The 26382-nt window shown below is 43.1% G+C and overlaps 1 protein-coding gene across 1 annotated transcript in view; it reads left to right on the forward strand.

Annotated features, from left to right (window-relative positions):
• Window positions 1–26382, forward strand: part of LOC309566445 (uncharacterized protein) — a 229291-nt gene that overhangs the window by 25303 nt on the left and 177606 nt on the right. The window contains exon 3 of the mRNA XM_082271588.1: window positions 3270–3388. Within this exon, the coding sequence (XP_082127714.1) occupies window positions 3270–3388 (119 nt within the window). The remainder of the gene's footprint in view (window positions 1–3269; window positions 3389–26382) is intronic.

Below are 26382 nucleotides of genomic sequence, written 5' to 3' on the forward strand. Positions count from 1 at the left end.
ATTACCTGTGAGTGGAATCCTTTGGCGCTTCTGAAGGCAGCAGGGTTTTCAGAAAGACATCCAGCCATGGACAATGTCATAATGGACTTACTGAGGTATGCCAGTACCACTACACTACTACAGTTAGTTAGGGGAAAGACGTTGTTCATACTGAACTGTTCTGCCACATTTCTTACCGTTACAATAACTGTTATGAGCCTGGTCTGAAGTAACTCAAAGGGGTGCATGTGGGTCCTGGTGTAACAAAAGAACTTGGGTCTGTAAAGCATAGAGGGATATTAAGTATCAACCCTATGAAAGATTACCTAAGCAAGACAAGGAGGAAGAGTGTAATTGCTATGGGTAGCCAAGTAGAAGAAAACACTACAAGCAACCAGTTGTTAGGCATGGATACCTGGTAAGGTGACAGGTCCTCTGGTAGTAAGGGGGTCAGTAATCTTGCGCCTTCTTGAGCAGATGGTTTTCAGTAGCAAACAGTTCCAAACCCGCATTATGGAGATCTATGGCCTGGTCACGAGGTACGGGAAATAAGGATTTAATTAGAACGCCAGAGTTCTGTGCTATGTGCTTGGCGGGACCCCATTCTGGTACTAAGAGTGAGGTAACAGAGATACGCTGGACTGGTGGAGTGGGCGCAGGCTCAGCACGTCCCTCCTAATGCAACATATATTAGTTACGGTGTAATGTGACATAGAGCAAATCACTTTTCAAAGGAACTCTGAACTTTATTACTGCACATATTAAGACTAATGTCTAAGCCGGGTAACTGCTTTAATGTTCGATTCTTCACATGACCACAGTTTCTGCCTGGTCCTGGGCATTAATGAGCATGCTCTGTATGAAGGGTACCTCCACATGCTTGGGTGCAGACGACCCAGCCCATAAGCAGCTTCTGTTCTTTAGAATTATTTGCAATGTACAATATTTTTTCATAGTGCAATAACAAACTGTATATTGTACCACCCAGGCCTAGAGATCTTTATGGTTCTTGTTATGGTGATCATTATGGTTATGACTAAGGCCTTATAGGCTGAAATGCGTCAACTGATCTTATCAGCAGTTGTGTTCTGTGCTTCCTGAATAAAGATTTTTTAACAGCAACTACCGGTGTGCAGATCACCTTTCTACATATGCACTCAGTTAAGCGGCTGTGGATCGGACACCCGGGAGCTTGTTTATTGGTGAGCTGTATGGGTAGCAGCACTTTTTCTTCTTCTTATACTAGGGATGCACCGAAATGAAAATTTTGGGCCGAAACCGAAACCGAAAATGCAGGATGCCCTTGGCCGAAAACCGAAACCGAAAATTACTTTTTCCCCCAAAAATTTTTTAAAATGGATAGAACAGGGGCATACACCAAAAACAGGCAGTGACGTACACCTGTCACTGCCACCCTGTCACAGTATATGTACTGTGATGGGTTGGCAAGAGGTTAATTTAATTACCAATGGTATTAGTATTATGCAGCATGTGGGGGTTAATGTATTGTCACTGCTGGTCACTCATCAATTAGTGACCGACAAGTGGCAGGTAATTAACCCCTTTGTGCTGCATTAGTGCAACCAGTATCAGTGCAACCAGTGTTAATTAACACTGATACTGGTTGCACTAATGCAGCACAAAGGGGTTAATTACCTGCCATATGGTCGGTCACTAATAGATGAGTGACCAGCAGTGACAATACATTAACCCCTCATGCTGCATAATACAAATACCATTGCCATACCCCCCCCCCCACTGCCTCAGCGTCCCCCTCCTCGGGTGTCCTTCATTCAAAAGTCCCGCCTCTGGCCAGCGGCACCGCCTCTCAATGACGTCCCTACTACGATCTGTGCATTATGAATGGACATACCAGGCGGGGGGCGGGGCGAGCGGCCGCTATAGAGAGAACTAATGTGATCCATCCCTGTCAGCTCAGCACGACTATGTGTGAATGAGAACAGAACTGACCTGACACCGGGCGGGGGGGGGGGGGGGCGGGGGGAGCGGCCGCTATTAGCTGTAACTACGTGAGAGCTTCACTTCCCTGACAGCGGAGATACATGCCTGACAAGGAAGTGGAAGGGCTCACATAGTTACAGCTAATAGCGGCCGCTCCCCCCACCCCCCCCCACCTGGTGTCAGGTCAGTTCTGTTCTCATTCACACATAGACGTCCTGAGCTGACAGGGATGGATCACATTAGTTCTCTCTATAGCGGCCGCTCGCCCCGCCCCCCCACCTGGTATGTCCATTCATAATGCACAGATTGTAGTAGGGACGTCATTGAGAGGCGGTGCCGCCGGCCAGAGGCGGGACTTTTAAAACCTGCCCTGCGCTGCGCTGCGCCCTCCTCCTTCCCCACGGCGGCCATATTTATTTTCGGCAATGTTAACCCATTATTGGCCGAAATGAGATAGGCTCATTTTCGGCCGATAATTTCGGTGCATCCCTACTAGGGATCTTTAACTCTTTGTTAGGACAGATTTTGTAAACATGTAGTTTAAAACTGATAATGAAGATCTGCCAGCACAGTACAGACAGGTTTACTCCACATTCCCCAACACACACAAACTTGACATTATATTCTGTAGAATGGTAAAGCTAGGTAGGATTTGAAATCAAGTAATGAGCAATGTATGCTATGTGAACATATTATATATACAGTATGAAATGTAAAGTAGGTTATCTCAATTTGGCTGCTAAAGTAGAATAATACTTTAAAGTATACATGTCAACAAGTTAACTGTTTGGATACCCCCTTATAGAGTGGTAACATTGCATAATTGTAGCTTTTTCTTTATTATCTTCCTCTATCAGAAATAAATAGCATGGAAAATTACATGTGCCCATAACACTGCCAAATGCACATTTGGATTTGTGATGGAAGCAATTATACAAATGTTTTGGTGAAAAGCAAAGGGGGGACATCCCTGCAAAAGTCCTCACTCAAGCCATGACAGCATGGCCTTTGGGTACTCATAATGCCTGTCTATTGCAGTAAGATCAGTGCAGTAATATCACTCAGGGATGTTTGTGCTTCCTGTGTATCATGTAATGTCTGAGAAAGGAAATTATCTAAAGGTGAAGCATAAAGCTCCCAAATGAGTTTACACAAACTGGTTCCTTATCTGATTGTTTTCCCCAACAGATCATGATTTATTTGGATGGCTCATCGCTGTCTTTTTCAAATGTAATTCATAATCACAGTGATGGACTGTAAAAGATGACCCCAGGCGGTAGAGATCTCTGCCCAGTGTGTAATGTCTGTTTGCTATTTATGTAATGCAGGAATAAAGACAGCTGCCAAGAACATCCCCATAGCAAAGTTTCGCACCTCACGACACACAGAGGCTTGTGCCAAAAACAGCGGAAGAAGAAGACCTGTCCTACTTCAAGTCTTAAGTCAGGTACTGGCTTATTTATTTGAATAATTCATACAGCATTGACAAATTTGAATGCACTGTATAGAAAAACATATATATTAATTACTACTTCAGAGGAGTCTAAAGCTGAACTCCAGATTAGCAGCTAAATAAAACATTACAAATACATAAAAGTGAGCTTTTATGCCTGCCAACTGATTTGTACTTCTGTCCATCCACTCCTGATAGTGACACAAATCTGCCACACAGTTCAGACCTGTGTGGCAATGCAGGAGACTTGATTTTTTCAGCTTCAATAAAGTAAGACTTGCAGGTCTTGTCACTCTCACATCCTGTGACTGGACAGTGAATGAATGAGAAGGAGCAGACTGATGAGCTTATCTCTCTCATTCTGCTTTCTGTTCCTATCTGCATGTCCCTTGTTAGCTCAAGAGCACTGTGCCACTTCTCTCTCCCAGTCTGAGGTCCTCTGTACAGTGGTACCAAACCAAATGTAGGTACTTACATTGCTTGCAAAAATACATTTAATGGTATATTCATGAATACCAAGCTGTTTTTGTTTGTGTCTTTTACTGTATATCCTGCCTGTAGTTCAGCTTGAAAATTCAAAGTGACTAATGTAATGCTTAGCCATAAACGTTTCTTTTGTTGCAGTATGATCCAGTCTTTCTATGATTTGATATATAGATATAATATTTCATGCGTATTTAATATTTTTGCATATACAAAATATTAATTAGATGGGAAGCATCATAAACAAGATCTAAAAACTATGGTAGTGTTGCACAATGAGTATGCCTTATTCATCCTCTTATTTTACTGGATATGGTCTATCTGACTGAAAGCAGTAGACCATTTTCACTGTGTAATGATGCAAGGCACGCACAATATGCTTGCTTGTCCAAGATGACATTATCTAGGTTGACCTTCTTTTAGGTCACATACGGTTGCTTAAAGTATAACTAAAGGCAAACCTTTTTTAAGTTTTGGTCAGAGTGTAGAGGTATTAGAACACGTATTCGATTATTTCTACCTCTGCCCCCATTCTGGAAATTCACCCTCTTTATGTGTCCTGTTTACTATTATCATTGAAAGTGAAAGTAAAAGAAAAGCCTACATTTTGGGTTGTTCCCAGAAAAGTAATAGAGGTAATCTTTCAATGGGGACAATAATTCTGGTGACCTGGGGGTCCCCAAGGAATTCCTTTTATTTGCAGGGATTTCCTCTTACTTCCTGTTTGGCTCTAGGACAGGAATTGAAGGGAAATCTCTGCAATGAGACACAGATGGTGAAAAAAAACAATGGAACAGGGGTTATGACCCTCCCTTACTCTAATCCAAAATGAAAAAAAAAAAAGGTTTTGTCTATAGTTCTACTATAAGAGCAGATAGAAGCCATGAAGTGCTTACCCTCAAAGGAGCTGTTTGGTATAATGGGTTCTCTGTTCTTTACCACGACTCTGTCAACAGCTTATCCCCTCTCACACACCTGGTTAAAAAATAGGATGCTGCAAACACCTATGTGAGCATGAGTATCAGTATCCTACACACAACTATGTTAGAGTATCAGGAAAAAAGCACCAGGCTAATTAATTGTAAATAAAGCAAGTATATTGTCACAGGACAAAAGTAAATTACAATGTAGAAATTAAATTGAGCAGGTGGCTCACAGTAAACTGAATATCAGTCTAAATCACAATGCCATTAAGCAAAATAACCTTAAACTAAAACTATAACTAAAACAGTATCAGCATTGAACAGTATCAATAATGCTAAATAATCCCTCCTCTTCAACCAATGCTAAATAAACATCTCATAGTGCACTCTGTATATATCCCCCTATTTATATTTATATCTTGAGGGAGGTACCCTGGCTACTAGTAATTCAGTTCAGGATCCCTATGAAGCAGTTGGTAAGCACCTGGCTCTTGACAAGCAACCTTCAGCCAGCTGATCAGTGGGGTCCAGTTTTTACGGTGGTGCACATCTGTACTATCCCTTTAAACTCTGCATGCAGTGATTTGGAAATTACTAGGTAGATAGACAGTTCCCCTTTTCCTGATTTGCTATCAGCAGTAAAACCAAACACAACAGTGGACACTCACCAGAGAACAAGAAAACCTTGGTCTGAACACTCCTCTGTTTGCAATTCCTCTGGCTCTGCTCTCAGGGAAACACCAGTCCTCAGAAATCTGGTTCTTAGTCTGCCACTGACAAGTGCCTATACAGGCACAGAGGTGCGCACTGCTCTAGTCCCCTCACACTCAAAGCAAGAGAGCTCATATTTTCTAAAAGTGCAGGAAAACCCACTTCTCTCCTCCCCTTACATGTCTTTCTCTCTGGGGATTGTAGTCCATTCCCAATTCACTCCTATGGCAAAGTCCTTCTCAGAAACAAAATTTCTGAAAGTTCAGTGAGTCCTTTCAGTTTCACCAAATTCCACCAGCTCCTCCAGGTGAGAGGAGGCTTCAGCATGAGAGTCCAGTTGCACTCTCTGCTATCCAAGCACTTGGCTACAGCTGTTTTCTCAAAACAATTTGAAAGTATTTGGTAATGCTGAGATATGCCCACTGTCCCATATAAAGTGTGACTTTTTATGATAAGTCCACTACAAAGCTACTGTTCTCCAATCATCTCTCATATAACTGTCTGTGTTGCCTAAAGTGTTGTCCTAAAATGGACTCGGTGTGGGTTTATTTGTGGGGTGGTGCAAGTTGGTGAAGTGGCAGAAAACACACAGAGTCTAGGTTAAATTACAAGAATATAAAATAACAGAAGTCCAGCAAAAGCAAACAAGTACGGCGGGAGGAAAACCTGACCAAGAGCAAAACAGCAAAATGGCAGTGGAGTGGTGGACTAAAGGTGCTGATTGCATCTGTCTTGAGAAGCGGAATGCAGCCTGTCTAAACCCATACAGGAAGGCTTCCAGGAAGGATGGCATGTCCCTGCACTTTCCCTACTCCTCCAGAACCTTTCCCTGTCACTAAGCACTGTTCCTAACAGACAGGTGACCTGTCCCTACTCTAGCCACTTGCAAAATGCATTCCAAACCCAGGAGCCAGGGTCTTAAATAGACTCTGCCTGATCCAAGATGGCCACCAGAGTCACATAGGCTGCCAGCATCCAATTGGATAGCTGCCTCCCTGTGACATAGGAAACCATAGAGGAACTAGGTTCCTCTAGACTTTGAACGAGTGCCACCTTCATTGGAGAAAGTAGACTGCACCTGCCTTAACATTGACTAAATTTGAGATGCTCTTCACCTAGTAAAGAACAATATTCACAAGGTTCCAGTGCCAGTGTATTTACATCATCATGCAACATACACACAGATGTTACGAACCTGCAAGGTTTCACGGAAGTGCTCATGACATTCCATTTTTAATGTGTTTCTTCATGCTGGGCAAACTACTTGAGATAAATGGTGCTGTTTCTTATTTTGACCCAAAATGGAAGCATCCTCACAGGAGGAATAGCAGCACAAGCCATAAACTTTTTGCAGTTTTACGACCCTAGGAGTGTTGAGAAAAATTATTGTGGTGTTCCCTGATTCTGTTTTTGAAATTAGAAAATTCATAGCGGGATATTACAGACTGTTTGCAAGCTTAACAGCGGGCATTAGTGGGAATGATGGTTTCTATTAGTTTTTTTAGCAAATGCCTGAAAATGCCATAAAGTTCCTCTGGGCTGCGGAAAAGTTTCCTTGCTGTAAAACAACTTCTTATGGCATGAGAACAAAATTCTCACAGTGTGCATAACAGCTGCTATTCTGTGAATATCTGGCATTGAAGTCATGAAAATGAAAAATTACAGACTTTATATGAGAATTTCTTGTAGGATGATAGGTAGGACATCGCCACTGCTTTGATCAGTGCTTGACTGTTTAATACAAAATCCCTACAAAGGCTCCCTAGAGGATATCTGAGCCTATTCAAAATGCAGATTTACTTTTTTTATATTGTAAACTTGTGACATATGCTGGACATTTAATTTATATTTAAAACTTGTTTATTTGGTAACAGAAAAAAGTAAATTAAAGTACAATACAGGTGTGTAGAGAAGTACCAAAAAAAAAAAAAAAAGAACTGTCGACATAGATTTATCAATCGACACGGAAAAAAATAAAGCAGTATTTAGAATACAAAAATACAAAGATATCCTAAAGACAACCTCTGTATATGACGCTAAGCACGTGCACTCAACTTCTTTGGTCGACCATGGCGAGGCCTGTTCTGAGTAGAACCTGTCCTGTTAAACGGCTGTATGGTCTTGGCCACCATGCTGCAGCTCAGTTTCAGGGTCTTGCCAATCTTCATATAGCCTAGGCCATCTTTATGTAGAGCAACAATTCTTTTTTTCAGATCCTCAGAGAGTTCTTTGCCATGAGGTGCCATGTTGAACTTCCAGTGACCAGTATGAGAGGGTGAGAGTGATAACACCAAATTTAACACCCCTGCTCCCTGAGACCTTGAAACGCTAACGAGTCACATGACACCAGGGAGGGAAAATGGCTAATTGGGCCTAAATTGGACATTTTCACTTATGGGTGTACTCACTTTTGTTGCCAGCAGTTTGGACATTAATGGCTGTGTGTTGAGTTATTTTGAGGGGACAGAAAATTTACACTGTAATACAAGCTGTACAATCACTACTTTACATTGTAGCAAAGTGTAATTTCTTCAGTGTTGTCACATGAAAAGATATAATAAAATATTTACAAAAATGTGAGGGGTGTACTCATATTTGTGAGATACTGTAGATGTTCAGAAACTCGTAATTTTAAAGTGAAACTAAATCCACATTTTTATTTTAGTTTTGGAGTAGTGAAGGGTTCAAACCCCCCTCCTCCCCTTCTAGTGACAACTCTATTTTTTTCCTTTTGGGCACCAGGACGAAGAGCACCTTGTCCCAGTGACCCCATGTGGAAAATCCAACCAGAGCTGAAAAAGAGAGGAAAACTCCCAATGGGTACTTCGGTTCTGATGACAACTGTCTCCAAGGGCATTTCCCTCTCACTACCTGTTGTGTCTACGGGACCTTACAATGGTAAAAAAAGAATGGGGTTTTAACTCTTTCATAATTTAGCCACTATGGAAAAAAGGTGCTTGCTTCATATATACTTTTTATACGTAACTAGAACATCTAATAGGGTTATATCATTGCATGAGATTTCCCCTCACTTCCTGTCTTAGTGTCACCAGAACAGGGAGTGAGGTAATCTCACTGTGGGGAAATAGCTTGCAATTGTTGCCTTATATTGTCCATATTATCTAATATATTTATTATATATATATATATATATATATAAGGAAACAATTGCTGGCTATATCCCTCAGGGAGATTCCTTTACCAAGACAGGACGTGAGGGGAAAATCTCCTGCAATGATATAACCTTGTTAGATGTTCTAGCTATGTATAAAACCAAAGAATATACAGTATAAAGCTAGCACCTTTTTCCCATTTTGGCTAAATTATGGAAGAGTTAAAACCCCATTATTTTTTTGTCCTACGGCTTGCAGGAAAAACATTTGCTCGATTCCCCCATCAAAACAGACAGGGGAATCACTCCTGCGGAAGAACATAGTAATTATTGCTAGCGGCTACAAGAGCTGCTAGCGATAAGCGTATGTAAAATCCGACAGGCTGGTTGTACGTTGTACTCACGTTGAACGATCAATCAGCTTGGGTACCCTCAGCCTGCTCGTACTTAGTTTAAATCTGCATTTCAAACTAATCAATTCCTTTCACATCTGTCACTCCATAGAGGAGAATGGGGGGTCTGATCAGAAATGAACAGGCAGACCCCATCAGGCTGCTCATGTGGAAAGGACCTGAAAAGCAATCTGCATGAATTGCTTTTCAGAGCATTGGCTAGTTTAATGAACCTAGACTAATAACAGTCACTGTAATGCTAACCATATTGCTGTCCTTTTAACATGGTGAAAAAGGCTTGAAACAAATGCTACACATGTGTAAAGTTACTTTCACCCTGCTAAAAGGACAGCAATAGGGTTGCAAATACAGTGACTGTTATTAACAGGGCGGGGGGCGGGTCACAGAGTATGAACTGTTCATGTCTTCTAGGGCTCATGCAAGATGGCAGCCCGCAGACTTTCTGTTTGCAGCGTAAGGTCATAGGCTCCTCCCAATGCGTACCATCGCAAAGTCATGTGACTTCCTCAGGGGATCTTTGCAACTAATTTGCTACCAACTCCAATTCCGAAATGTCCCCACACACCATGTTGGAGGCCCATAATGGTTTCTTTTTTAAACATGGGTTCATTTGCAAGAAACAGGAAAATAAACAGACTCTTGAACTTCACTCTGAAATCAATAGGTTGGAATAACTTCACAAATAATCCCAGACTCAGATAAACTTGCTGAACTTATCCATCTCAGATTGGAATGTAAAACCCTCTGTCTGGACAAGGTGAAAGCTACCGTGGTCAAATGTAAACACCATTTTTAGGAATATAGGAACTGTTGTGGCAAGTCCTTGGCCAATGTTTTGATATGGCAATGAGGCAAAATGTACGTTCCCACCATAACTTCAAGGGATGGTTCTAGAAAAATTTTGTCCAGGGAGATTGCAGAAACCTCCTATATATATGCCAACCTATATGATCTAACCCGAGACGCTCTGATATCCAACTACAAGCTCACAAAGACCATATTAGCCATTACAAATCGGGCCTTCCTTTCCTGTCTTCCACCGCCTCCTCCCTCCTGGAGGACCCCATCACTGAACTAGAACAGGCCTCCTCTGGCAAGGCCTGGCTTCCTGATGGCCCTGTCACATTGCACACTATATACAGGTATATAGCAGTTTTCTGTATTTCTGTAATAGTGTGATTGTGACTTCAGTTAGCGCTAGCGAGTTAGTTTCTGTCCCAAGTAGGTTTAGGGTACCCGCCACCCCCCCAATAAAGATATAACCCCCTGATCCCCCCCGATCACCCCCAGTTAACCCCTTCACCCCCTGTCACATTGCACACTATAGACAGTATACAGCAGTTTTCTATATTTCTGTAATAGTGTGACTTGTGACTTGGTTTAGCGCTTGCGACCGTAACTACAGTCTAGCTGCGTACAGGACCCCGAACACCAATCACCGCCTTCAGGCTTTCTAAGGGCGTAAATTGTTGATTTCACTCCTCACTACCTATCACAGTTTTGAAGGCCATGAAATGCCAAGATAGCACAAAACCCCGCAAATGACCCCTTTTCGAAAAGTAAGCACCCCAGGGTATTTGCTAAGATGCATGGTGAATATTTTGCAGCTCTCATTTATTGTGGAAAATAAAGGAAAATGCATTTATTTTTCTCTTTTTTCCAATTTAAAAACTTTGTGACAAAAAGTGAGATCTGCAAAACACTCAACATGCCTCTCTGCAAATAGCTTAGGGTGTCTACTTTCCGAAAGGGGTCATTTGGGGGGGTTTGTGCTTTCTTGGCATTTCATGGCCTCTGAAACTGTGAAAGGTAGTGAGGAGTGAAATCAAAATTTTACGCCATTGGAAAGCCTGAAGGCAGTGATTGGTTTTCGGGGTCTTGTACGCGGCTAGACTGCCAAAAAGTCTCACACATGGGGTATCCCTATACTCAGGAGAAGCAGCAGAATGTATTTTTCAGTGTTTACATAAACCCATGGCATGTGTGAGAAAAATATAATTTAGTGACAACTTTGTGTTAAAATTAAAAAAAAAAATGTAATTTTCCCAAAACTTGCGGCAAAATATAAAATATTCCATGGACTCAACTTGCCTCTCAGCAAATAGCTTGGGTGTCTACTTTCCAAAATGGGGTAATTTGGGGGGGTTTTGTGCTATCTTGACATTTCAGGGCCTCCGAAACCGTGATAGGTAGTGAGAAAGTGCAATGAGAAATTTACGTCCTTTGAAATTCTGAAGGTGGTGATTAGATTTCGGGGTCCCGTACACAGCTAGGCTCCCAGAAAGTCTCACACATGTGGTATCCCTGTACTCAGGAGAAGCAGCAGAATATATTTTGGGGTGTAATTGCACATATACCCATGGCATGCGCGAGCAATATATAATTTCAATGACAACTTTTTGTAAAATAAATAAATAATAATTTTTTGTGTCATTTTTCAAACACCTGTGACAAAAAAATTAAATATCCAATGAGCTCAACATGCCTCTCAGGACATTCTTTAGGATGTCTACTTTCCAAAAAGGGGTACTTTGCCATGGGTATATGAGAAATGACACCCCAAAATACATTCTGCTGCTTCTCCTGAGAATGGGGATACCCCATGTGTGAGACTTTTTGGCAGTCTAGCCGCGTACAGGACCCCGAAAACCAATCACCGCCTTCAGGCTTTCTAAGGGCGTAAATTGTTGATTTCACTTCTTACTACCTATCACAGTTTTAAAGGCCATGAGATGCCAAGATAGCACAAACCCCCTCAAATGACCCCATTTTGCAAAGTAGACACTCCAAGCTATTTGCCGAGAGGCATGGTGAGTCCATAGAATATTTTATATTTTTCCACAAGTTTAGGGAAAATTATTATTTTTTTTTTTTTTACACAAAGTTGTCACTAAATTATATATTTCTCACACATGCCATGGGTATATGTGAAATGACACCCCAAAATACATTCTGCTGCTTCTCCTGAGTATGGGGATACCCCATGTGTGATACTTTTTGGCAGACTAGCTGCGTACAGGTCCCCGAAAACCAATCACAGCCTTCAGGCTTTCTAAGGGCGTAAATTGTTGATTTCACTCCTCACTACCTATCACAGTTTTGAAGGCCATGAAATTCCAAGATAGCACAAACCCCCCCCCCCCCCCCAAATGACCCATTTTCGAAAAGTAAACACCCCAGGGTATTTGCTAAGATGCATGGTGAGTATTTTGCAGCTCTCATTTATTGTGAAAAATGAAGAAAATAAAGGAAAATGCAAAACTTTTGTCAGGGTCCGGACTGGCGGCAGGTGACTGCACTGGAGGTGGATCCTCTGTGTCAGTGAGGGATTGGCGTGGACCGTACCAGGGGACCGGTTCTAAGTTACTACCGGTTTTCACCAGAGCCCGCCGCAAGGCGGGATGGACTTGCTGCGGTGGTAGCAACCAGGTCGTATCCTCCGGTAACGGCTCAACCTCAAAGACAGCTGATTCAGGCGCGGTACAGAAGGACAAGGCAAAGGCAAGGTCAGACGGAGCAAAAGGTCAAGGCAGGCGGCAAGGTTCATAGTCAGGGGCAACAGCAGAAGGTCTGATACACAGGCAGGGAAAAATACACCAAAAGCTTTCTCAAGGCACAAAAGGCAACAAGATTTGGCAAGGACAGGAAGGGGAAGTGGGTTTTTATATGGTTTGGTACTGATTGGACCAGGCACCAATTAGTGGTGCACTGGCCCTTTAAATTTCAATGCAGCGGCGAGCGCGTGCCCTAGGGGGCGGGGCCGCGCGCGCCGGGAGGAGGAAGGAGCCCGGTGTGTACCGAGCGGCCGAGATGACGGGACCCGGCGGGTAAGTAGTGCAGGTGCGGGGGAACAGCGCTCACGGTCGGGGACGATGACCGGAGCGCTGCAGCCCGCGGGACGCCTCGAGTGCTCCGGGGAAGCCACGGGACCCGGAGCACTCGGCGGCGTTACAACTTTGTGACAAAAAGTGAGATCTGCAAAACACTCAACATGCCTCTCTGCAAATAGCTCAGGTTGTCTACTTTCCGAAAGGGGTCATTGGGGGGGGGGGGTTGTGCTTTCTTGGCATTTCATGGCCTCTGAAACTGTGATAGGTAGTGAGGGGTGAAATCAAAATGTTATGCCCTTGGAAAGCCTGAAGGCAGTGATTGGTTTTCAGGGTCCTGTACGCGGCTAGACTGCCAAAAAGTCTCACACATGGGGTATCCCTATACTCAGGAGAAGCAGCAGAATGTATTTTGCAGTGTTTTTTTTACATATACCCATGGCATGTGTGAGAAAAATATCATTTATTGACAACTTTGTGTTAAAATTTAAAAAAAAAAATGTAATTTTCCCAAAATATAAAATATTCCATGGACTCGACATGCCTCTCAGCAAATAGCTTGGGTCTCTACTTTGGGGTTTTGTGCTATCTTGACATTTCAGGGCCCCCGAAACCATGATAGGTAGTGAGAAAGTGCAATGAGAAATTTACATCCTTTGAAATTCTGAAGGTGGTGATTGGTTTTCGGGTTCCCGTACACAGCTAGGCTCCCAGAAAGTCTCACACATGTGGTATCCCTGTACTCAGGAGAAGCAGCAGAATATATTTTGGGGTGTAATTGCACATATGAATAAAAAAGGGAAGTGACTGGCGCTGCCGGATAAGTGTCAGGTAATGGGAAATCAGAATTGGATTGCTTAATGTCAATTGATCACTCCTCAAAAGTGTTACCTGGCGTTTTGTTAGAAAATGGCACAGTATAGGGAATAGGGAGTGTATATATATAGTTAAAATTTAGGTGGTAATTAGTTAAGAGCTTGAAATTAAAATATATGTGCATCCATGTTGAGTAAAAAACATAAACAATTCAGGCAATATAAATGTGATATAAATAATCCGATGCGTGATAAAAGATATGCAGATTGCGGTGTGCATGTTAATATAAGGAGATATATAAATAGGAATATGTGCAGACCCAAGGTTAAACGTGTGCAAATCTAGCGGTATAAATAAATAAATATACTGCCCAATGTGTGTAAATGAGGTAACAAATAAATACGTGCAAAATCAGCAATAAACCAGTGTAGCTTATGAAAAAATAAAATAAATAAATAGGTATTTTCTCTAACCGTAATATATGTGAGGAACCAGCAATAAATTCATGCAGGTCTAACAAAATAAATGTATATCCAGGTGTGTGCAAATCCGCTAACTATGTGCATGTAAACATATGTGTATAAAAATAAAGTGATTATGTGCATATAAATACCAAAGTGAAAAAAATACTATGCAGTTTTGGATACAGGTAACTGTAAAATATGCTTTATTGGTAAACAAGATGAAAGTATATACTCGTGCCTATAAGGTATATATAGCTTCAGTGGTGAATATACGATGGGAGTTCAACACAAGTAACAGATATAGCTGCCCATACACAAGTGCAACAGTGCAGTTTTAAAAGGTGAAACTGTGCAAACTCAGCAGAATAAATAAATGTCACTATATAAAGACACAACCGATAAATCCAGGTGTCATGCAATCAAAGCTGGTGAGTGATTCCAAAAAGTCCTAAAGATGTATAGTCCATATACAAATTGTTAAAGTGCTCTTTTCTCTATGGCCCGGAGTGCAGTGAGTGGGCGGAAGGTAAGGTGCTCCCCTTCTCCTGGGGTCCTGCGCTTACCAGATTCAAGTACCCCTACAGGGGTGAGTAGCGGGTCGATATTGGGGATCGCTCCCATACACCGGCAACCTGGTCCCTTCTCCTATCCTTCCTCCCTGAACTCGATTCCACTCCGCAATAAAGTAGGTGTTTGGCTTACGGCATCAGTACATTAGGGAAATAACCATTACAATCCCCGGGTATAAAAAAGGAAAGAAGCCTCCGATAGTAAAGAATCGCTTAAAAACGTTTTATTTTAATAAAAATAGACATGTAATAGACATGATCGCTCCCATACACCGGCAACCTGGTCCCTTCTCCTATCCTTCCTCCCTGAACTCGATTCCACTCCGCAATAAAGTAGGTGTTTGGCTTACGGCATCTTATTCATTATTCATTATTCATCTTATTCGGCTTTTTTATTCATATATCTGATGCTTCCCTTTCAGGGTTGCATTTTTTGAAGTGGGCAGCAGCCTTAATTGTTTTTTAGTCTTTTATCCTAAGCGCTGATTTCTTCTACCTTTTTGTAATTGCACATATACCCATGGCATGCGTGAGCAATATATCATTTCAATGACAACTTTGTGTAAAAAAAAAAAAATAATAATTTTTTTTTTAGTCGTTTTTCAAACACCTGTGACAAAAAAATGAAATATCCAATGAGCTCAACATGCCTCTCAGGACATTCTTTAGGATGTCTACTTTCCAAAAAGTGGTCATTTTTTTTTGGGGGGGGGGGGGTTTGTACTGCACTGCCATTTTAGCACTTCAAGAAGTGAGATAGCCAGTCAGAAAGTAAAAGCCGCATAAATTCCAGTATTTACACCATAGTTTGTAGATGCTATAACTTTTGCGCAAACCAAAAAAAATACACTTATTGAAGTTTTTTTTGTCAAAGACATGTAGCTAAATACATTTTGGCCAAAATATATGACAAAAATTGAGTATATTGGATATTTTTTAAAAGACAAAGTAGAAAATGTCATTTTTTTCTCAAAATTTTCGCTCCTTTTTTATTAATATCGCAAAAAATAAAAAGCACAGAGGTGATCAAATACCACCAAAAGAAAGCTCTGTTTGTGGGGAAAAAAATATTTTGTTTGTGTACAGCATTGCATGACCACGCAATTATCAGTTAAATTTACACAGGGCCAAGTTGAAAAAAGTGGCCTGGTCATTAAAGCGGAGTTCCACCCTGGATTTTTTTTTTTTTTTTAATACGCCCGGGACAGTCAGGGCTAGTACATTCCACAATGGCTAGCCTCTGATCTGTCCCGGGTTGCACTTACCTGTTAGGACAAATACTTACCTTGCAAACGTCTTGTCCAGCGCTGCCATCTCAGATGTGGGCAGCTTGAAGCCAGCGAGATCCCCTTCGGCGTCTTCTTCCGCCTTCTTTGGTCCCACGATGCTCTGCGCCGGCCCCGACGTCATTTCCGGGTCGCGCGCGTCATCCCTCTACAGCTTCTGGGCATGCCCAGAAGCTGTTTAGAAGGGGATGACGCGCGCGACCCGGAACTGACGTCGGGGCCGGTGCAGGCGCAATGATTCCTGGGAGCTATGACGTTCAGCTCCCAGGAATCATTGCAGAGCCAGGAAGTGACGACGGGCCGCGGCCGAGGAAGGAGGAAGAAGGAAGTAAGGTAAGTATTTTTTCTTCGCTACGAGGTAAGTAAAAAAAAAAAAAAATATGCGATTATCCATTTCTTTTTCAGCTCTCAGCAGGGAAGCCTTAACAACCTATTGTGTCAGGACCTGGACTTGAACCTGGGACCTCTGCTGTGTCTGGCAATGTCTCCGCTTGCTGAGCCACCTGGAATGCTGTACAGTTCCCTGAACAAATCCTAGAATGATCTTGCCGTAAATTTTAATTGCCTTGAACCCTTTGCTCCTCCCATGAACTTCCTATTTTAAGCCATGTCTCTGCACTTCATGGTTGCCAGAATATTGTGCCTTCACCAGCCAATAGCTCGCTTGTCTCTTCTGCTGCCGTCCGTATCGTCGCTACCATTCATTACTGATATTTGGCTTGCTCCTCAACTACACTTCTGCTTGATCCCTACTTTCAACTATTCGTTACCGACCTTTGGCTTGTTCCTTGACTATGCTTCTGCTTGATCCCTACCTGCTATATCTGCTACTGTGCCCTGGCCTGCTCACCTCCTGGTGGGGAGATCCTGAGGACCGTGACCTGGTGCTAACATATAGCAAAATCCATCTCCACCATCATGAGCTCTGATGAACACCAGTTAGTACTTAGATTCCGAGCCTGCGTCATCTGCCAGGGTGACCTGCCTGTGTCCCTATCCTACTGGTTCCTGTGTGAACTTCCACTGCTATAGCAACTGGTCTTTGAGCCTGACACTGTTCATAACATATTGACTGTGCGCTTGGCAGGTGAACATCCCGCTAAGTGCCGAGAAAGTTCCGGTGTTAGGCGAATACTTGAATGGGCGATGTTTAGGCCAAACTCATGCTCGGCCCAAACCGTTCACCCATCCCTAGCGGTGCCTGAACACTGTAACCCCTCACAGTTACTCTTACCGGGCGCAGGAATGGGCCCTGCTGTTAAAAATTAGAAACAAACATTGAAAATACATGTACTTGTCATACAGGTGCAGAAAAATTGGGCCTTGGGTGTTGGTGGTGCCTGGACACCGTAACCCCTCACAGTTACTCCTGCTGGGTGCAGGAATGAGCCCTGCTGTTAAAAATTAGAGACAAAAATTAATATTACATGCACTTGTCATACAGGTGCAAAAAATTGGGGTTTGGGTGTTGGTGGTGCCTGACCACTGTAACCCCTCACAGTTACTCTTGCTGTGCGCAGGAATGGGCCCTGCTGTTAAAAATTAGAAACAAAAATTTAAATTACATGCACCTGTGATAATGGTGCAAAAAAAATTGGGCCTTGGGTGTTGGTGGTGCCGTAAACCAAAAACATTTTTGGAAGCTAGCATAATCTAGATTTAGGAATAGGATAGGCAGCATAGGCAGTCTTCAAGGGATCCCGGATCCCTAGCAAATTTAAACAGTTACATCAGCATCAGGGGCTTGATATCTCATGTTTATCCAGAACTGATTCATTTTGATAAATGTCAGCCGGTCAACGGAGTCTGTGGACAAACGCATTCTTTTATCCATCACAAAACCTCCAGCAGCACTGAATGTCCGTTTGGAAAGCACGCTGGAAGCAGGACAGGTGAGTAGCTTGATTGCATATTGAGCAAGTTCTGGCCAGTGGTCCATCCTCAAGACCCAGTAACCCAGTGGATGCTCAGTTGGAAAGGTCTCCAAGTCTGCTCTTGCCCCTAGATAATCCTGTATCATATGCTGCAGATGCTGCCAATGGTTGCTTAAACCTTACAGCCCTGGGCACTGAGGACTAAAGAAGGCAGGATGAGCTCTGCAACTTTACCCTTGTAACGTGGATCAAGAAGGGTTGCCATCCAGTAATGATCCCTCTCCTTGATACCACAAATCCTTTCACAGGATTTGCAGCATCAGAGAGCCCATGCAGCGTAAGTTTAAGGAGGCATGAGATTCTGAGTACTCTGGGTCACTAAGGATGACATTGTCAGGAGCAACCTCTCCCCAGCCACGTACAAATCCTGGGGTTTCTGGGGAATAAAAAACATCCCTTGAAGATTGCTGTATGTTATCCTCTACATCCATGCTGCCACAATCCTCCTCCTCTTCCTCTTGGGTGTTTTGTGGCCCTGCAGGAATGGTATCTGCATAAAGGGGGCCTTGTGAGGAAAGGAAGTCCTCCTCTTCCTCCCGCTGTTCTGCCTCAAATGCCCTGTCCATGATTCCACGAAGGGTGTGCTTCAGCAGGAAGACTAGAGGGACAGTGTCACTGATGCATGCATCGTCGCGGCTCACCATCTTTGTGGCCTCCTCAAATGGTGACAGGAAAGTGCATGCATCCTATATCAGCAGCCACTGGCGTGGCAAAAAAGAGCCAAGCTCCCCTGAGCCTGCCCTTGTGCCATACTCACACAGGATGGCTGCTGCAACATTGCCAATGTTAAGTTCCACCTTGTGGGCATGTCACAAATGAGGCGGTTGGTGGGCAGGTTGAATTCCCATTGAATGTCAGCCAGCCGAGCACTAGCACTGTAGGACTGCAGGAAATGGCCACAGACTTTTCTGGCCTGCCTCAGATCTTGTAAGCCCGGGTACCTGTTCAAGAAATGTTGCACCACCAAATTCAGGACATGTGCCAAGCATGGAACATGTGTCAAGTGTCCCTGTCGGAGGGCAGAGAGAAGGTTGGTGGCATTGTTGCATACAACCATTCCTGGCTCAAGCTGCCAAGGCGTCAAACACCTCTAAGCCTGCGCCCTTCAGAGCTGACAGAACCTCTGCCCCAGGGTGGCTCCTGACCCCTAGACAGAACAACTGAAGCACTGCATAACATCTCTTAACCTGACTGCTTGCGTAGCCACTTGAATGCTTAAGGAGCACTGCTAGGTCAGGACAATTCAGCAGAAGAGGCCATAGAGGAAGAAGAAGAGGAGGAGGTGGCGCAGACAGATGTGGCAGAATCACCACCAGGTTTTTGGAGGTGTGGTGGCAGGACAAGCTCCCACACTGAACCCTGTCCCACATCCTTCCCAGCTGCCAGCAGAGTTATCCAGTGCGCCATGAAGGAAATGTAGCGTCCCTTACCATGCCTGCTGGACCATGAGTCAGCAGTAATGTGAACCTTCCTGCTGACCGCTCTGTCCAACGAGGCCCAAACATTGCCTTCCACATGATGGTAGAGAGCTGGAATGGCCATATGTGAAAATACATTTATTTTTGGAACCTGTCACTGGGGTAGAGCACATTTCGCAAATTCATGAAAAGGAGCAGAGTCTACCAGATGAGAAGGCAGCAGCTGTAGTGCTAGCAATTTGGCTAAGCATCAGCATGAGGACGGCTGAGACAGTATTTTTTTTTTTTAACGGTTCAGCAACTGGGGTAGTGAAATTTGCCTGCGGTTCAAATCAAAAGGTGGTGTACTGCTAGTAGATTGGGTGCAAGTACCTGTGGCATCCATTGCTATACCATCATCCCTCTCAGTGCAGGTGAGAAAACATGAGGTATAGTAGGGGTAGAGATCTCAGATGAGGAGCAAGGAGAAATCTGCTTTTTTTTATGATGTGGGTCTTTCAGGTGCTGTTGCCAACAGACTGCATGGCAGGTCGTAATATGTCTTGTCAAGCATGTGGTGCCCAAGCGGCTGGTGTTCTGGCCACGCTTGATCCACTTTAGACAGAGATGGCAAACAGCAATGCTGCGGTCTGTTGCACATGTGTTGAAAAAACCCACACCAATAAACTTTTGGAAGTCAGCGGGGAGTTAGCAGCACCCTGTGGAGCTCTGTGGTGTGATTCAATAGGGTGGCTGCCCTTAAGCTGGCCCCTGGAGGACATCCTGCCTCATTGGAGTTGTGCGGCCTCCTCGTCACTTTCCTCCTGTATTCTCTTAGACACCCAAGTACAGTCAGTTACCTCATCATCCCCTCCCTCCTTGTCACTGGAGCAAACCTGGCAGTATGCTGCAGCTTTTGGAACATGACTGCTAGTTTTTTGTATGTCATTGTCACCCCCTCTCTCTAGCTGTAGCTGTGGACAAGGAGCCTGTAGAATAGGTCGCTTTGGCAGCTGCGGTGGAAGGCAAACTAGTATGAGCCCGGGTGACAGAGACTGGGGAGGATGAGGATGGCTTAGTTATCCACTCCACCAACTCTTCTGCATGTTGTGGCTCAATAACACGGCCAGCACCAGAAAAAAAGGACAAGCGTGCCCCGCCTGTAGAGGATGCACCATGTCTGCGACCACTACTTTTCACTGTGGACACAGAGGCTGCTTGCCCTCTTTTAGTGGCCTGTGAGCGTCTGCCTCTCCTTGTTGGCCTTTTGGACACAATTGGGATTTTAGAGGGGTTTTTATAACTTTTTATTATAGAGTGTGGCAAGGGAATATGGTGCTTGGGTGCAATACTTTTGTACTTGGTGCACTATAAACCGTTTTATTAAAAGTTTTTTTTTTTAATAAAGAAAAACTTCATAAAGCCAATAAAAAGAAAGCCCCTGCTGATGCAGAAGGAATAGCACCTATGATGCAAAAGGGGTACAGCCTTAAATAAATAAATGCCCTAAATAAAATGAGTGCTGCTACACCACAAAAAAAAACCCTTCTGATGCAGAAGGAGAAGCACCTGCAATGCAGAAAGTGGGACAGCAATTATGCCCTAAATATAATTTTTGCTGCTGTGCCACGAAAAAAAATTCAAAATAAAAGAAACCACTGCTGACGCAGAAGGAATAGCACCTGCAATGCAGAAGTGGAGACAGCAATTATGCCCTAAATATTATTAGTGCTCCTGTGCCACAAAATAATTAAAAAATAAAAAAGCCCACTGCTGTCGCAGAAGGAATAGCACCTGCGATGCAGAAGGGGGACAGCAATTATGCCCTAAATATTGTTGGTGCTGCTGTGCCACGAAAAAAAAATCCACTGCTGACGCGGAAGGAATAGCACCTGTGAGGCAGAAGGGGAGAGCAATTATGCCCTAAATATTGGTAATGCTGCTGTGCTAGGAAAATAAAAACCAGCTGCTGACGCAGAAGGAATAGCACCTCTGATGCAGAAGGGGGGCAGCAATTATGCCCTAAGTATTTTTAGTGCTGCTGTGCCACGAAATAAAAATCCACTGCTGATGCAGAAGGAAGAGCACCTGCGATGCAGAAAGGAGGACAGCAATTATGCCCTAAATATTATTAGTGCTGCTGTGCCACGAAAAAATAAATAAAAATAATAATCCACTGCTGACGCAGAGGAAATAGCACCTGCAATGCAGAAGGGGGGACAGCAATTATGCCCTACATATTTATAGTCCTGCTGTGCCACAAAAAAAATTCCAACAAAAAAACCCCACTGCTGACGCAGAAGGAATAGTCTCTTTGACACAAAAGGGGGGACAGTAATTATGCCCTAAATAAAATGAGTGCTGCTGCGCCACAAATAATAAAATCACTGCTGATGCAGACGTAATAGCACCTGCAACACAGAAGGGGGAGTACTAATATTGCAGCAAAAGAACCTGATGCGGCAAAGAAAATAAAAAATTTAAAAGAAAAAAAATATCAATTAAAAGAAAGATGGGATCAGTGGGGTGACACAGACCTGTTGTATACACCAACACTTCAGTGGCCCCACTACACTGTGTTACACAAGAATCAGCCCTACACTACACTGCACTGACTGCATTCAACATCAAAGCACAACCCACTAACTACCCTGCCTAATCTCCACTCCAAACACACTACACACGGCTGCCATGTAAGCAGCCTTATATAGTGTGGGGCGTGGAACCCTGCTTTGGCCAATCATGGCTTTGACAGGACATTGTACTGTGATTTGCCAAAAAGCGTACAGGTCAGGTGCATGCTTTGGCAATCACCAGCACTTAATGCACAGCAATCGCGCAGTGCATTATGGGGCACTCATCGGCGGGCGAACTTCCCATGGAGCGCCCCATTTGTTTGTGTGTTCAGCGATCACACGGACATCCGATGTTCGAGTCGAGTTTACGTTCGACTCGAACATTAAGCCCATCACTATTTACCATGCTGTAGTATCCCCTCTTCTTTTTACACTTTTACACTTTTTAAAATGTCTGGGAACTGAGCAGACTAGTTGCTGGAGTTTTGTTGTCCAGCTCTTGTCTGATATAGGACTCTAACTGCTCAATAGTCCTGGGTCATTGATGTCATATTTTTCCTTTCAAGATGCACCAAATATTTTCATTTGGTAATGGATCTGGACTGCAGACAGGCCAGTTAAGCACTCTGACTCTTCTACAACCAAGCCATGCTATTGTCATAAATCAGCCCTTAAAATTTCCACTCGCCTACTCGCATTTGGTGAGTGTGGAGCAGGGGCGGATTGGGCCCACATTTTTCTGGCTGATGAGGCTATACTTATGGGCACTGATAGGCTGCATTGATGGGCACTGATAGGCTGCAATGATGGGCACAGATAAACACTGATGAGGCTGCACTGATGGGCACTGATGGGCTGCACTGATGGGCACTGATGAGGCTGCACTCATAGGCACTGATGAGTCTGCATTAATGGGCAATGATAAGCAATGACTAGGCTGCCCTGGTTGGCACTGAAAGGCTGCATTGATAGACACTGATAAGGCTGCACTGACGGGCGCTGATATGCTGCATTGATGGGCACTGATATGGCGGCATCGATGGCCACTGGTGAGGTAGCACTGATGGGCACTGATGAGACGGCAATGATGGGCACTGATGAGCTGCACTGATGGGCACTAAAGAGGCTGCACTGATAAGGCAGCACTGATATGCGGCACTGATGGGGTGTCACTGATGGGCACTGATGAGGTTGCACTGATGGGTGCTGATATGCAGCACTGATGAGGCGGCACCGATGGGCACCGAGAGGCTGCACTGATGGAAAGTAATGAGGCTGCACTGATAGACACTGATATGCTTTATGTTAATATTGTTAAAGTTGTTGTTAATATTTTTTGTGTAACTTAATTCTGCATAAAAAATGTAACAGTGCCATTTTATGTGTCATTTCCAATAAATAAATAAAACATTTAAAGCGCCCTGTGTTCATGTACAACAGCGAACACACACATTGGACCCATGCGCATACGTAAACAGCGATAGCACCACACATGTGAGACATCGCGAGAGTATTAATTCTAGCACCAGACCTCCTGTGTAACTCTAAACTAGTAATCAATAAAGGCTTATAAACCATTGCTAATGGAGATTTTTAAATAAAAAAGTTTGGCGCAACATCACAAGTGTGCGCAATTTTAAAGCATGATATGTTTGGAATCTATTTACCTGGTGCAGCACCATATTTTATATTTTACCAAAAAATTGGGTTTAATTTTGTCTCTGTGTGCATTGCAATTTATTCAAATGTATTAATGTGTTAGTGTGTAAAATTGCATTTGAAAAACTGCTGCGCAAATATCGTGTGACATAAAAATTAGCAAAACCCACCATTTTATTCTCTAGGGCCTCTGCTATAATAAATATAAAATATTTGGGGGTTCTAAGTCATTTTCTAGCAAATATACAGATTTGTACATGTAAACAAAAAGTGTCAGAAGAAGGCCTGGTCTTAAGGTGGATAATGGGTAAAGGTGCTACTAGGATGTTGTGCGTCTCTCTCTCTATGTGGCAAGGCTGTGAAAAAATCTCACACATGGTATTGCCATACTCAGGACGAGTATCAGAATGTGTTTTGGGGTGTAGTCGCAAGTATGCTTATGCCGTGTGTGGGAAATAACTTGTTAATATGACATTTTTGTGGGGGAAAAAAATTCCTAATTTTACAAAGAATTGTAGGAAAAAATGACAACTTTAAAAACTTGTCATGGCTCTTACTTAATACCTTGGACTGTCTAATTTCCTAGAGGGGTAATTTGGGGAATATTTGTACTTTCTTGACATGTTAGGGCCTCAAGAAATTAAATTGGCCGTCAGGTGTTATCAATTTTTAATGATTGGTGCCATAGCTTGTGGACTCTATAACTTTCACACAGACCAAATAATATACACTGATTTTGATTTTTTTTTTTTTTTTACCAAAGAAATGTAGGAGTATAAATTTTGGTCAAAATTTATGAAGAGAAATTACTAAATTTGCTAAATTTTATAACAGAAACGAAGAAAAACGCATTTTTTTTGTAGCACAAAAAATAAAAACCCCAAGTGGTGATTGAAGAAAACTCTATTTGTGTGAAAAAAAAAATGGGTACAGTGTTGCATGACTGAGTAATTCTCATTCAAAGTATGAGAGCGCTGAAAGCTGAAAATTGGCCTGGGTAGGAATGGGGTGAAAGTTCCTAGTATTGAGGTTAACCAGGAACTGATAAAAGTCGCAAATTGCATTTCCATGCTTTGTGTACTGTGGGAGATCAATTATAGTGAATACAGGGTTCTAGGTTTAGTAACACTTTAATCTGGAGGGCATGGTGCCCATGGTTGCCAAAAAGAATGTCGAATTTTGTCTGAACACAGAACAGTTTTCCACTTTGCAACAGACCATTTTAAATGAGCTTAAATTAAGATGGCGGTGTTTCTTAATCATGTTCATATATAGCTTCTTCCTTGAATGATAGAGCTTTGCCTTGCATTTTTTGATGGTACAGTCAGTGATGTTCATCAGAGAATCATGCCTGTTTTTATTGCAGTGCCGTCTGAGGGCTCGAAGATCACAGGAATCCAATATTGCGTTTCGGCCTTGTCACTTGCACACAGATTTCTTCAGATTTTGGATACACATCCACAACTTTGTGTATTTTCTAACTTAGACTAATCTTAAGCGGTCTCCTCAGCATGCCCTTTTGAGCTAACTCATGAGGGAAGCCCCGGAAAACATTTTAATGTTAATAGCGTATATTTTTGTAGCAGCCTGGATAACCATAGCCAGGTCATGGATATCCCCTACCATTTTGTTTGGTTTACTCAAACCTAAGTTATCTTGGATTATGATTACCAAGAAATTATCTGCAATCCTGAATGATAAAATATAAATATTTGGGAGCCCTGGATGGCATACATTTTAGGGAAGGTCTGATGCTCCTATATGATATCGCCTATCTATCGGAGGTGGGGAAGGAAAAGTTGTCTGGTTTCTTTGCTTTCTTTCCTCTTTCTTTTGACTTTTCTCTCTTCTACTTTCCTTCTTTTGAGAGAGCAACTCTTGGCTCCTGCACCCTCTCTTGGGTCAAAGGGTTTGGCTCCCTGGTAGAGGCGTAGGCATAAAAAATCTTTTCCCTGGAGGAGGGTTGGTTTGACTTGACTGGTTCGGAGTCTTTATTATGCCATGATGGATAAAAGTTATCCTTAGCGAGTCAAAGCCAATATTATGATATATCTGGATGGAATGGCCTCTTTTGGCCTGGTATAACCTTCGCTCACTAAAGAGAATGTGTGGGCCAGGGGTAGACCAATAAATTTCATGGGTTCAATATATAATTCCGTATAGTCTTTAACCACTTGCCGACTGCCGACAGTAATCCTATTGCGGCAGTGCGGCTCCTCCTAGTGGTCTCGCGCGTGCACCGCCGAATGCTTGCTCCCACTGTGATCGTCGGGGAAAGTGTGAGAAGATCCGCCTGCTTATGTAAACAAAGCAGGCGGATCTTCTCAGTGACAGACAGGGAGACATCACAGGATTCAGCATAGCTGAACCTGCGATCTCTGTCTGTGTCACAGAACCCCCCCCACACACACGTAAGTAAGTAAGTAAGCATGAGGCATACATTTAACCCTTTGATCATCCATAGGGTTAACCCCTTCCCTGCCAGCGTCATTATTACAGTAACAGTGCATATTTATAGCACTGATTACTGTAGTAATGTCCCTGGTCCCCCCAAAAGTGTAAAAAATGTCAGTCAGGTGTCCAATCTGTCCAATGTCGCAGTCCCGCAAAAAATCGCAGATCGCCGCCATTTCTAGAAAAAAAAATGACATAAATCTTTCCCGTAGTTGTAAACGCGATAACTTTTGCGCAAACCAATCAAAATACGCTTATTGCGATTTTTGTTTATCAAAAATATGTAGCAGAAAGCAAATTGGCCTGAAATGTTAAAAAATTTTGATTTTTACATTTTTTTTTTTTTTTGGGAATGTTATATAGC

The sequence above is a fragment of the Pelophylax lessonae genome (assembly GCF_965119305.1).
Source record: "Pelophylax lessonae genome assembly, chromosome: 11".
Taxonomy (NCBI): Eukaryota; Metazoa; Chordata; class Amphibia; order Anura; family Ranidae; genus Pelophylax; species Pelophylax lessonae.